General features: G+C 35.4%; 2 protein-coding genes across 2 annotated transcripts; one reads left to right on the plus strand and one right to left on the minus strand.

Annotated features, from left to right (window-relative positions):
• The first annotated feature begins 6,350 nt into the window (after positions 1-6,350).
• On the plus strand, positions 6,351-9,512 carry LOC127119644 (uncharacterized). The gene is made up of 9 exons (XM_051049916.1): positions 6,351-6,671; positions 6,878-7,095; positions 7,472-7,586; positions 8,017-8,106; positions 8,339-8,506; positions 8,599-8,718; positions 8,789-8,899; positions 9,003-9,084; positions 9,231-9,512. The coding sequence occupies exons 1-9, from the start codon at positions 6,540-6,542 to the stop codon at positions 9,287-9,289; spliced, it is 1,095 nt and encodes a 364-aa protein (XP_050905873.1). The 5' UTR covers positions 6,351-6,539; the 3' UTR covers positions 9,290-9,512.
• Positions 9,513-11,331: 1,819 nt separating this feature from the next.
• Positions 11,332-13,027, minus strand: LOC127119645 (putative pentatricopeptide repeat-containing protein At1g26500). The gene has a single exon (XM_051049917.1). It carries the CDS (start codon positions 12,934-12,936, stop codon positions 11,431-11,433), a length of 1,506 nt encoding a protein of 501 aa, XP_050905874.1. The 5' UTR covers positions 12,937-13,027; the 3' UTR covers positions 11,332-11,430.
• Between the last annotated feature and the right edge of the window lie 1,910 nt (positions 13,028-14,937).

The raw sequence follows: 14,937 nt of genomic DNA on the forward strand, positions 1-14,937 counted from the left end.
TAGGGCAGCAAAAAGAGGTCCAAGATCACATATTCAAAGGTCATAATTTAAAGTCAATTAGGTGATTAGGATGAATCCCCACATTAAAATCAATACATTAAAAATAATACATTAAAATTAATACATTAAAATTAATTATTAAAATTAACACATTAAAATTAATTAAGCAATTCAGAGTGAGTCTCCACAAGGGTATCCCACAAATAAAGTGGAAGACCTAGATAGCAATCCTTTCCTGGGACAGGTGAACCTTTACAAAATTCAGCAAACGGATTAGAGTACCAAATCAGGGTGCAATCAAGAATTGCACCAAAGCAGTAATAGTATCAGGTAAACAAAGCCTGGTTATAATAAAACAAGTCGGATGGGTAAAGATCAAAACAGAGCGAAACAGCGGCCTCCATTACAACAATTCAAGGTATCCAGGCATACTTAAGTCCACATGCAAAACCTCAAATATATTTATGAATTCAATTATGATATCACATGTGCATTAGGAACATAAAGCGGTGATAGTAACGCAAACCTGTTGGCAATTGAATTGCAACCTCGAATTGGCCAATCGGATCGAATTGAGCGGAAGTGACCTTGTTGCCGTAGGCTTTTCCTTCCGGGTTTCCTTTAGGGTTACTCGGAATAAGTTAAACAGTAGTCCTGAACACTCCGCCACAAGCCGGCAGGATTTGTCCTTGGATTTGTCAACTAAACAACAAATTAAAACGAAGAAAATAAACTAGATCCTAACGTAAGGTTGGATCCGGTAAAAAGGTACACAATAGTTTCCTTTGTAGAAACTATTGTGTGAATAGAACTAACTAAATGCTGAAAAAGAAATAGGAAATTGCAAGGAAAATAGTGTAGAACTCGTAGGAAAAACAATGCCTAAGCTGCTGGAAAAGAAAATATGCAAAAGTGAAAACGGCAAAGGAAAAATGTGGAAAAAGCCCCCCTTTCTAGGTTTTCTTCGTGGCTATTTATATTGGTACCATTAAGTAACTACTTGCTGCCAAGAGCTCTTCAACGTGGCTAATTTCATGGCGTGGATATAGGGCCCAACACTCCTCAACGTCTCTTCAAGTCTCTGAGGCGTTACTTGCGCCCAAAAAGTAGGGTAGTGGTGTGACGCTCGTCACACCATGTGTGACGTCCGTCACAAGGCTGCTTTGCGTGACGCTCGTCACGCCCTCCGTGACGTCCGTCACAAGCACAGCATTTGTGGCTTGCGCTTTGGGCTGGGCTTTGCTATTTGGTTCGTTTTCTCTCCTTTTTGCACCTCTTTTCCTCCATTTTTACTTGTGCTTCCAAATAAACCACTTTCATGTTATCACTAGGCGAGCGTGTAGCGAATAGGTCAGTTTGGGTCATTCGCGAGCTGGGCCTTCGTTCCCTTAAGATCAGTGTCATGAAAATGAGTCGGAACGCCTTGAAAAATGTCTTGAAATATAAATGGGCAAATTTTGGGGTATGATAGTGGGGATACCCTTAGCCAAGACCCTTCGATTAAATCATCATGTCCCTATAAAATAAATCATAGTCCCTCGGATGTTGCCTTCGAATATATGATTTTGTCCCTCGATGACCCTTCGGTGTAGCCTACGGTTAAATGATGATAGTCCCTTCGAATGCTAAGGTATCCTTACAACTGTTGCCTTCAATGACCAATCGATGACCCTACGATGTCCCTTTTACATCCAAAGGATAAAACTACTTACTTCTCAATAGTAAGGACAGTTTTACCCTCATAAGGATTGGAAATGCCCATAAAGACCCTAGGAAGGTATAACTCTTAATTGCTGGCTCACAACCTAAAATATTTTTCGCACCTCACACTTTTCAAAACCTCCATAGAAAATCACCACTTGGCATACATTCGTACTAGAATCATTGTCAAGTTATATTTTTCTAAATAACTTTCAAAACTAAACGAGATAACCACTTTGTATACATTCATACAAGAATCATTACAAAGTTAAATTCTCTTTTCAAAACATTTTCTAAACAATTCACGAACACTCTTTCAGACAAGAAAAATAATATAAGTGATCAAGCAATTAAGAGCCCATGGATAACCATGGATACAAAGGGTGCTAACACCTTCCCTTTGTATAATGTACCTCCCGAACCCAAAATCTAAATTAAGGTCTTTCCTGTTCTTTTCCACCTTTCCTTATTGGATAAAAGAAAAGTCGGTGGCGACTCTTGCTATCCGCGACATTGCGATTAAAAGCAAAACACAAAAAGTCAGTTCACCGTATGACAAGACTCATTTTTCATTTTGCATCCTTTCAAAAGGTGGTCCTTACCTCTCTGGCCCCCTTGTTTGGAGCCAGTGAAATGTAAAGACAAGGTTTGAAATTTTTAGGTCTGACACCATATCTTCCATGCTCTGAAAACATATGCCTACGCCTCTGACTCTTTGACCCCGGAGGAAGAGTCATTGAAAGATGACTTAGTCACCTTCTAGGAGAGTTTAGGTTATGAATAGGGATTTAACACTTCGGACGTGCCTCCTTTCATAGCAGAAAAGGAGATATATTAATACATGTTCAGTTGTGGAAGTAGTCAGTGCCCTTGAATGAAAAGATCTTTCTGGTAAAGAGAGGGAACTATCTTTATAATTGTCTTTATTATTCATAAAACATCTTTATTGATTGTATTATTTATTTCATTTTGCAAATAACATGGGCGTGCTTAGGAATATCTTCAAAAGGAAGAAGGCCTGCCTAGCCAAGGGTGATTCTTTGTCTCCCTCCCCGACTCATACTACAACTCTGATTCAAACAAACAGATGTAGTCCCAAGAAAGAACGATACTTTGCTTGTCGGGAAGACGCAAATGGCCCAGTTCGGACGAGAGAATACGACAGAGCTAAGGCGTCCATCATATAAAAGTCAAAGTAAGAAGTCTTATGATTAGTCCACATCTGATACTTATGAGACTACCAAAAGGGACCATAATAAAGTTCAAGATGTGGAGGATAACCCTTCTAAAATACTTAAGCCACCAGGGCCTATCTATGAAAGGGTAAACCTAGGCAGTGACTTGTATGCTCTTATCTTCTTCAAACTCCCAAATATCTTCATATCACAAAGACTTTGTTCTGCCAAGGGTGTGCAGTCTTGCATCCTTGAAAGGGACTATGCTTACATATGGAACCTTAATGATATGGCTAAGTTGGAGTTAAAGGTTGAAACAACCTTCAATATGTATCAGGGTGCTTCTTTGTTGTCCTTGGAAAATGCTAAACATGGTGATGTGTTTGTTCCTGTAACTCTTATAAAGAGATGGAGCTTTTGAAAGGCCAATGTAACCTTGCTCTTCATGAACAGAACTAGCTTCAGGAAAAACTTGTGTGTCTCAAAAAGTACATGGAGACCCATGGAGATTGAAGTAGGACTAAGTGTCGAGGTATTTATATGTTTCAAATTTCCTACTACCATCAATCAAGTCGGGTATGAATTAATTATCGCCAGACTTACTTTGGTCGTCGTGACGGGAGCAAAAAAACATGAAGTTAAGGATAGACTCCCAGCTCGTGGTACCAGAGATTAAAGGAGATTACCAAACTAAGGAACCAATACAAGAACAATATGTTTTCCTAGCAAGAGAGAAATTGGAAAATTTTGAAATCTCAGAGATATAACATATCCAAGAGATCAAAACACTAGGGCAAATGTCATGTTTAATTTGGCCAGTACAAGACCGTCTGGTGTGAACCATTCCTTGATTCAACAAACTTTAAGGGCCCGTTTGGGAGTTTGGAGGGGAAGAGAGATTGGGGTTTTCAAAAATAAGAAGGATTGAGTGAAAAGAATATAAATATTTTGGTTTGAAGGATTTTGAAGGGTTTGTTTTTATTCATAACACCAAAAAACCCCTAGTTTTGGGAAACTCATAATTTTTATTGGAGGGGGATTTTGGAGGACTTAGATAAATTTATTAAATATAATTTTTGTTGTTATAGTTTTTCAAAAATTAAAAATATATTAATTATAAACACTATTTTATCCTTTTAAACAAAACCTTTTTTTTAAATGGTAAAATTTTCTCTATATATTTTTAAAAAATTATTTTTCAAATCCCTCCCTTCCCCTCCACTCCGAACTCCCAAACAAAGCCTAAGAAATCTCAACATAGATTCCAAGAGTTGTGACGATGGCCATAAATGACAACGTTCGACCATCTTGGATAACATCCATCGCAATGTACATAAAACATGGAACATTCCTTGTTGACCCAACTGATGTCGCCCTTGTGAAAAGAATAACTAACTCTTACTCCTTGTTTGAAGGGACATTATACAGGAGAGGATTGTCAATCCCCTTGTTGAAATGTATAGAAAAGGATGAGGCCGCCTATACCACAGTTGAGGTATATTAAGGGATTGTAGGACAACGCACGAGCATTGGCTAAAAAGGTTTTCAGAGTTAGGTACTACTAGTCAACCATGGTTCAAAATGCTAAAGAGATTATGAAAAAGTGTGACAGGTGTCAGCACTACGTGTTAACATCACATTGGCCTTTCTTGCAATAAGGGGTAGATATTCTTGGTCCCTTTCCCCTGGCGCTGACACAACTTAACTTCCTGATCGTGGTGGTGGATCACTTCACCAAATGGATTTAAGCAAAATCATTGGAAAAGATTATTACAATCAAAATATTGAATTTTTTCAAGAGGAACGTCTTAGCTTGATACGAAATCTCTTAGGCCACCGTGACGGACGACATGATGTAACTCACATATATAAATTTCAAAAACATCTTGGAAAACTTGAAAGTCAAACAACATTTCACGTCAGTGGAACAACCCCAGACCAACGGGCAGGCCGAAGTAGTGAAACAAGTAGTTCTAAAAGGGTTAAAGCGAAGATTTGCATCAACAAAAGGAAACAAGACGAATGAACTCCCACACTTCATCTAGGCGTACATGACCATACCCTCATTCAACTACTGGGAAGACTTCTTTTCAGATAACCTATAGGATTGAAGCCTTCATCTCAATTGAGATGGATAAGCTAAGTTGGACGACGACACGCACCATGGAAGAAGAAGATAACTCAAAAGGCAATCAGGGAAGAGGTTGATTTCCTGGAAGAAAAGAGAGTTGACATCGCCCTCATGAGTGTCATCGTCAAACATGTAACAACAACCAAGTACATGAAACAAGTTCAGCCCCGAGAATTCAAACCAAATGGCCTAGTGTTAAGTTGTGCCGACGTTGGAGGGAAAAACTCTGGAGATGGAAAAATCCTAGCTAATTGGGAAGGACAATACAAAGTAAAATGGAGCTTACACTCTAGAAATTCTGACCGGTGAACCATACCAAGGATATGGAATGCAATAAAATTCAAATTATATTACAGCTAAGTGTTTCAATATTTGTCCAAAATATAGTCCCTCACATCTATGTAATATTTTAAAATGAGTGAAATAACTCTCTTTGTGAGAATCGTTGTTAATTTTCATCAAAGAAAACACAAGGCAAAGAAAATCACGACACTTCACACCATAGTTGACATCCCCTCCCTCTTGGTAGCTAGTCTCTCTAAGAGTGTAGGTGGTGAAGTCCAAGATACGTCGAATCCAAACCAGACCTAGACTTGGGAGTAGACAAGAGGACTTGACCCTTGGCGTGCACATTCCTCGCTGACACTGGAGCTTACACCAATTCCAAACGAAGGGATGAGTAAGAACCAACAAAATCGCATGTGAATAAAGCAATGAAGCAAAAATGCAGATGCACAATTTATCCTTGGAGGACTACATCTCTTCTGGGGCTTCCTAATTGCCTTAACTGAATGAACATGTGACATCGCCATTATGAAACGACATATAGGTCAACAAAACTCTTGAAAATGTAAGACCAAGGAATGTTTTACTAGGCCCCAGATGGGCCATTTGATGTGAATACTTTAGTACAACCGTACATGTGATATGCCACACACACAAAAATCGTATGTAAATGATTTATAAATAACATGATCATTTGACATAACCCTAGAATTAGATATATATATATATATATATATATATATATATATATATATATATATATATATATATATATATATATATATATATATATATATATATATATATATATATATATATATAGTCCTCTTTGACCTGACATGACACGACATGATGTGTCTTGAGATGACTTAAAAATTAAAATGTTTAACAGAAAAAATTATTAATTCGAGTACATTCAAATAATAGGATTTTACATTTTTAAAGATAGAAATAGTTGTTTATTATAATATATAGTTTAGAAAATGTATAAGAAATATTATATCACTAGACATTGTTGATCTTAATTTTTCTACTCAATTATTGATTTTAACTAAACTTCATTAGCCATTAATTATCCTCAATTCATTAGTAGTACTTAGGATTAGAAAAAATTTGGTCTTAGATTGATATGTAAGTTCAATATGCAAAATTTGAGGTAACAAAACATTTTACTTCCTTTTTACCATAACAAATACGATACGCATTAACGCAACACAAGAACAAACAAACCAACCAACCAGTCCAAAATGGAGCACGACGAAGACGAAGAGCCACCTCTTGCTGTTCAGATTCAACGAGATGATGATCAATCCATTTCTCAACAATCTTCTGTTGGTGTTACTCTCATCACCGGCTACCTTGGTTCCGGCAAGTCCACGGTAATTTCCATCAAAATCAACACCCCTTCTTTTGCCCCTTTTCTAATTTCTAATTGGGCACTTCAAAGTTGTGTCCTTTTTCATTTTCATTTTCTTTTTGTTATTGGGTCACATACCTGTTGTTTATTAGTGCTAGTTTTTGAAGTGACGGTGTTTAAGTAGTTTTGTGATTGTGGAATTGTGAATTTGGTTATCTTGATTTTCAGCTAGTGAATCATATATTGAACTCTCAACATGGGAAGAGGATTGCTGTCATATTGAATGAGTTTGGGGAGGAAATTGGAGTGGAAAGAGCATTGATAAATGAAGGGGAAGAAGGTGCAGTTGTTGAAGAATGGGTTGAGCTTGCTAATGGGTGTGTATGTTGCACGGTTAAGCATAGTTTGGTTCAAGCCCTTGAACAGCTTGTGCAGAGAAAAGAAAGGTAAAACTACCTAACTAGTCAAATTATTGGCATAAACATCTCTGATATTACTTGAAAGAGTTCATGAAAACAATTTATGACATATCCAGAAGTTGTTGTTTTTTCAGCTTATATCCATTAGCTTTCCAGGGTAGCTAATGAAAACATCGTATAGTTTATATGAAAACAGTTATATCTTATTTTATCTTGTTATAGAAATGGCTTATGCATAAACACTTAATAAGTTGTTTATCCGAAAGTAGCCTTAGTTGCATAGTGTTGTGGTTCACTTTCACCAAAACCCCTTTTAATTCTGTCGTGGATTGATATAGTGTTTAGAAAAGTGGGTCGTATTTATTCACAATTACACATTTTTTTATGTGTTTTTTATCTGTAGGCTAGACCATATATTGCTGGAAACCACTGGTTTGGCTAATCCAGCACCTTTGGCATCTATTCTTTGGTTGGATGAGCAGTTGGAATCTGACGTGAAGCTTGATTCTATCGTCACTGTAAGTATATCTTTAATTGATGAAATACATTATGTTTTCTATTTTTTTTGGGCCATGAATTTTGCTAAATTTTCTATGTCTTGTATTGGAATTACATAGCGGGAATATTTTTGTATGACAAAACATTTGCTTATTGTTATATTTCTTGTCAAACAAATGAAACTGTTTTGTGCATCTTTGGGTTGGAGATGAATTGGGCTGAATCACAGTAGGCCACCTTTATTTTAGCAAAATATACACTTTGGAGCTTCCATAAAATCATATGATACTGCCGCAATTTTTTCAAACTAATATATTTTTTCAGTTTGTGATAGTAGCTTAGTATCCTCTTATATGTTGATAGAAGCTGTTTCTTTCCTTAGTACATGAGAGAGTGGCTTGTGATTTCTGAATTATGGCATCTTTTCTAATTGTGGTTCTTCCCAAGTAGGTAGTAGATGCCAAAAATGTTCGCTTTCAGCTCAAGGAGCACCGTGGCTCATCGTCATTTCCTGAAGCATATTTTCAGATAGCATTTGCGGTAATTGTTTATTATATTAACTACATTTCAGTTATTGTCTTATTAAAAACATATTTTTCCTTTTCACATTTAATAGCTGTCATATTTTTATATATTTGAAGACGACAGAAAAAATTGTAATCAAAGAAACACTAAGTAGCCTCGTCTATCTACGCTGACAATACTTCACAGTGAGATTCTCACATAGTATAATTGCATATAGAAGTGCTAATAGTTTTGCTGCTTGTTTCAGGACATTGTAATTCTTAACAAGGTTGATTTGGTATCTGCAGAAGGCTCTGGAGCTCTGGAGGAACTCGAGGAGGAAATCCATAACATTAACTCACTCGTAGAGATAATTCACTCTGTCCGGTGTCAAGTTGACTCATCTAAGATATTGAACCGCCACGCTTACGATACTGTAATAAATTACTCATATATTTGCTCTTCATCTGTAGTCTTTTCTTCCCACCTTGATGACCACGATTTACCTTTGCTGCCTCTTTGTTTCAGCATGCTGCACATTTAGAGGCATTGTTAGAAGAAAGTCGTTCTTTGTCTTCTAATAAGCTTCATGATAGTGGCGTGAGAACCCTATGCGTTTGTGAGACGGGCACAGTTGATATTGATAAGGTAGATTTTCAAATTTCATTCATAATGTTATCGTAGATCATTCAATTATATAATGTTTAAACCATGGCAGACTCGTATATGGCTAGAAGAAATTCTTTGGGAGAAGAAACATGACATGGATGTATACCGTTGCAAAGGAGTCTTAAGTGTTCAAAACTCTGATCAGTTGCATACTTTGCAGGTAAATTATCCTTCACGTCATTACAACTTTCCTTAAATAAGAATTTTCAATTTTATTATATGAGATCTGGGTTTTAAATCGTTTATCGGTGAAAACCTTGCAGGCGGTGAGGGAACTATATGAGATTGTTCCTGCTCGCAAGTGGAAGAAGGAAGAAAACAGGGTGAATAAGATAGTCTTTATAGGTAACTAGACGAGCTTTCTCGTGTCTTTAATTTTAATGATTAGAAATGGAACTACTTGCACTAGACTTCGGTGGTAGCTTTTTCTTGTGTAAGCATGAATTTGAATATTCTTCATCTTGTTAATATGTTTATTTTTGATTTGACAGGTCATAATCTGAAAGAAGATGTTCTAATTAGTTCCTTGAGAGCTCTTGCAACCTGTTAGGCTGTTTATTTGTATGGGTAAAGACTAATAGCATAAGTATTTATCAGTTTGGAAAAGTGACTTCTTTTTCTTTGGTTTCAAAACATAGTTCGAAATTTAGGCTACTCGCCCTGATTCAGGATTTGGCCGAAAGCAAAAACAAATCAAAGAAACTGTAATCGGAAAAGGCCACTAATGATACTCTTACAAGCCAAGATTAGTAAATTGCATTTGAATGTTGTTATGAGTTGTGTATATACTTTTTCTAGTGACCATCATCTCTTAATATAGTAATTTAATGTGACGGTCCACAATCCGAATGCTCTTTTATCGGTGATGGACGACAATCAGACTTGATTAGCAAATTTTAGATCATAATCCTCTCGATCAGGCATAAATGTGCTACCTCTCGAATCTCAATCAAATATTGTCTCCGTATTATTTTTGGTTGGCATTATCAACTTGACTCATCAGCTGCTTCAGTTTAATCCTATTCTATTGGATGAGTTATCCGTTGAGGCGAGCTCTATCCGTCGAGGCGAGCTCTATTGGGTCTAGGATGCAAGCCGGCTCACTCCAAGAGACTGGTACAAAAAACGACATTTTACGCAGTGTAGGGCCGAATTCCTTTCTTGTGACCAATTGAAGGCTAAGCATAAGCTGTTAAAAATAGTGTATAACTCAGTTGCCAAGTAAGTGGTAAATCCATTGAAATTTGAAAGACTTAACAACCAATTCCATTGGTATTTTCTTAATAGACCTTTAAAATCAAATTTCTCTAAATTTGAAAGAGAACTACCATCGACTTTGACAATATTATCTGAAAGTTTGTGTCCTGCTGCATCCGAATCCGATAGCGATATAGTGATAAATAGTTACCACTATCAGATGCAAGACAAACTAATTTCAACCAGTTGAGGTATGAGTTAAAAATAGTTGAAGTTCCATGGTTCAAGTCCCGACATAACCTTAAAATAATAAAAACATTCATCCAATTATACAAATTTATAAGATTGTGTCATGCATCTGATACTATTATATAGTTATCACATAAGCATGGGTACTTCTAAAATGGTGAAGTACCGGTACTGGATACGCACTCGTACCGAGTATTTGTACCGCATTTATGAAATTTGTGTTTTTGTCAAATATTAATATAGTATATTTATGTGTTTCATTATTTTTTTAATTATATCTTAACATTATTTTTGATGTTTTTCAATTTTTTATAGTAATATTTTGTTATCAACTAACAATTTAGTTCTCTATTTATATATTTTATAGAAAATTCTTATTTCTTACTAAGATACGTGTACCTTGATTTTTTTAAAAATATCATATCTCGTATTGGTTCCAGTATCCGCACCGGAAACCATACACGTAGTTATGCATCATAGGTTATCACTATCGGATGCGAGACACAAACTGATTTGAGCAGATGCAAGACACAAACTAATTCGAACCAATTGAGGATATGCAGGTCTAGAATGTTCTTTAATTTCACAAGGATTTTAAAAACGGTATGCAACCGCAAAAACGAACGTGACAAAATGGTATTGACAGGTGCCGATACCGATACTGTTATTCACTATTTTTATATTACAGAATAAATTGTGGTTAATTCACACCGCGACAACTGCAATCAATGTCGCAACACCTGTACCGACCGAAATCGCGAAAACCTTTACGCGACCGTGACCTTTATTTAAAACCTTGTTGGGTTCAGCACCAAATTTATTATACCATTTTCCAAATCAGAAATCACATCTTCTATGAGGAACATGAAAATAATAAAAGTTGTTTATGTATGAATAATGCAATATTGTTAATTAGAAAGGCTATTACCAACTCAAGGAAGATGAGATAAAACAAAAAAAGGAAAATTTTATTCAATACTTTTCTACCACTTCATCCATTGTTTGAGTCATTTATAGCAAGCCTAAACTCATTGCATGAAGATCCTATGCCAGGTGTTCAGACTATATAGCATTATAGTATATTACAACCAGAGAATCTATTAACTGAAGGGAACAATTTCTAAATAAAATTGATAACAGAATATATGAGGGAAAATGCTGACATTTCATAAATCAAATACTTCATTTCTAACCAACTTTAGTTTTTTTTACATCAATCTACAAAATACTTACATGGGTTGTTTATCATACATTAGTATCTTCAACTACTGGAAATCTATTCCTCCTCCTATCTCTAGTTGCCATCTTCTGTCCATATCTCTCAAGTATGTCTGCCAAATCAATCAACCCTACTTCCCGCAACTTTTTCGCTACATCCACAAACATTACCGCACCTTCCTCGTTCGAAAAGTAATACAAAAATTTGTTATAATCAAACCTCGGCACCTCCATCCCTCTATCCATCACCCTCTCCACATACTTAGTAGCTTCCTTCGAATGTCCAGCTTTCACCAAGCCACCAACAAAAATAGTATCAAAATTCACAAGAGGATCAGTCCCTTTCCTTCCTCTCCTCCCCAAATGACCCTGCAACAACATTATATAGGTATGCATATTCGGTTCGCAGCCTCTCTTTATCATCTCCCTAAAGACTTGAGTTGCTTCACTTGCTCTTCTCAACTTCAAAAGCCCTTTTATCAACCCATGGTAAACACTTATATCAACAACATCAATCTTCTCTACAACTTGATAAGCCTCTCTAACTCTATGTTTTGCTAGAAGCCCATACACAACATATCCCAACGTCAAACTATCAGCCCGAATACCTCTCTCGCACATTTCATCAAACACTTCATTAGCACGATTCACCATCCCCTTTTTACACAACCACTTAATCACAAGCCTATAAGTTGAAACATCAAGTTCATCCATTCTCTTCAACCTCATTGTTTCAAAAAGCTTCAAAGCCTCGCCAAATTGATTAACCTTGAAAAACGTCTCCATAAATTTCTCAACAGCATCAACATCAGGAACAAAACCTTCATCCACCATCAAATTCCATATCTTGGAAGCTTCAATCAAATCACCCTTTTCACAAAACCCACTAATCAAATGCTTATAACTAACACCATCGGGCTTAATCCAATCTTTCAACTTGAAAACAACAAACTTTGCTTCCTCAACAAGCTTAACCCTACACATTTCATCAACAACTTTATTCAATCTCTCAAGACTATAACCATACCCATTACAATTCATCAAGTGGAAAAACTCCAAACACTTTTTCAACTCTCTAGCACCACCAAGAGTCTTCAAAGCAATCACAAAGGTCCTATCGTTGGCCAAACGACGAGTCGCCGTTTCGTTAACAAGGCTCCAGAAGAGATCAATGTTGCGAGACTTCGAAACAACATCGAGCATTTTGTTGAAGGAAACAGAGGAGTGAGTGAAAGTTGGGTTTTTCTCTTGCTGTTGTTGCGTGAAAAGGAAGAAGCGGTAAACGGGTCGCCATGAATAAGGGAAACTGTTGCAGACTTGGAGGAAGAATTCGTGGGTGAGATGGAAGTTGGAAGAGGTGAGTTTTGAGTGGAGACGTGACTCGGGCGAGTTTTGTTGTTGGTAGAGAATGGTGCAGACTCGGAGGAGATCGTCTTGGTTTACCGGTGAAATGGGGTTTGAGAGGTGGCGGCGGAGTGGTGGAACGGTGAGGTTGTTTTTGAATAAAAGTACGGTGGTTCGTCGGAGAAACATCTTCAGTGATGTAATGAGAAAAAAAAAATCAGAAGTGAGGTTTAAGTTTTGAAACCTCGTATAACACCAACAACTCCATTAGTGTTCAATTGTATTTTATTAGTAATTCAGAAAGAAAAAAAAACTTATTTTACAAATAACGTGGATCTCAACAATTTTCAACTTAAATAAATTTATTTTAAAGTTTTGTTATTTTTTAATTTAAATAAATAGTGTTAGTTCGACACATTCATGAAAATATTCTGATAAAAACATTTATGATACTATTTATTATTTAATCATTTTTTTTTATGTACTATAAAATATTACTTAATTTGACATGTTTGAAAAAATTAGTTGTCCAAAAAAAATTGTTACTATTAAATTTTAAGACAATTTTAGTTTTTAGTTTTTTAATTATATTCTCTAATCAATGTTTTATATTTATTATTCTTCCATTTTGTATTAATGATTATTAAAATATATAAGGACAGCTTAATAAAATTATTTTTCTCGATCTTTTGTTTATTAAATTTTTCAATCGATGTGAAAGTGGTATGACTTATTTTGCGAGAAAGGGATATTTAATAAATGAAAAAAATTATTTCAAAATTAATGACATGGTTATAAAGCTCAGGACCATATAATAGATCAGGCCTTTTGATATCATAAAATTTTGATTCAGCTCGTGGTCAATAAGAATTCTTCCTATCACCCTCCTCTGATTAGACCTGACACCCCCCCATAATTTTATAATTTTAAAACTGTCGTTGAAAAAATTTAAAATTAATTTTTGTACGAAATTTTCGATAGACATGTCAGAATATCCGATACACATTAAATTTTCGATAGTGTATTTATAACTTTTGATATATTGAAATTTCTGAAATCTACGTGAACTCAAAAATATTACCGAAATTCTAAATGTTCCATTTTATGCTAAATTCAACTAAAATGAAATTTCCGATAGTTCATATTCTATTTAAAAAATAAATTTTAACACTACCAGAAATTTCGAAATTTCGGGTACAATCTGAAATTTTGAAATTTTCAATAGTGTAAAATTTTTTGAAAATTTCCGGTAAAAATAGATATATTTCAAAAATAAAAATCTGATTTTTACAAAGGGGTATAATGGTAAAAGTGCTCTAAATGAGGGTGTCAAGTTTAATTGGGGTGTCAAGTTAAATGCTTGTAGTTAACGTATAAAACTCTGGTTTGGTTCGAAGGATAACGGGGTTCATGGGCTTAACCTTCTAAAAGCTCTAGTATTATTTGATACACTCAATATCAATTCTATGAGAGAGGAGTAGGTCACTTCATTTAAACCGAACCTCTATAAATTTTGATGTTATCTCTTTTCCCTTAATTTTTTGCTTTCTGCATATTTTTTAACTCTGATTTAGAAAATAATTTAGTTTTAAACCAAGGAAAAAATGAGTTTAGAAAATATTTTTTAACTCTAATTTAGAAAATAATTTAGTTTTAACTTTTTGCTTTTCGCATAGTTTTAAACAAGCAAAAGATGAGTCAAAAAGAAGAAGAAAGACCCAAGAATGAGTGAAAAAAACAAAGTATGGAAGAAGGGACTTAGTGAAAATTCTGGTGAAAAAGAGTGTTTTTTAACGCAGTTACTGGAATAATCATTTGCATCATCGCGGGGCATCACATTCGCGATAGAGATGTATGAGTTACATCGCGCGGGATACATCAATAATGTGCGCGATGGGCACTTTTCTGAGCTTTTTCTGACGTGTTTTGACCCGTCATGAGCACTTTTTAAGATGATTTTAGCAATTTGAGAATGGTTGCAAATTTTGGAGACTAAAACACGATTTGGAGAGCACAAATTGTGATTTTTAGAGCATTTGAAGTCATTGGAGACCATCTCTTTAAGGGACTTCTTATGTTATTTTCATCTATGTGGTATAATTTTCTAAATAATGAGTAGCTAAACTCCTCTAGGTTAGGTTGTGTTATGATGAACCTTATTCAATCTTTTGGGATTATATGTTAGTTTGA

This window comes from Lathyrus oleraceus, chromosome 2 (assembly GCF_024323335.1).
Source record: "Lathyrus oleraceus cultivar Zhongwan6 chromosome 2, CAAS_Psat_ZW6_1.0, whole genome shotgun sequence".
NCBI classification, from domain to species: Eukaryota; Viridiplantae; Streptophyta; class Magnoliopsida; order Fabales; family Fabaceae; genus Lathyrus; species Lathyrus oleraceus.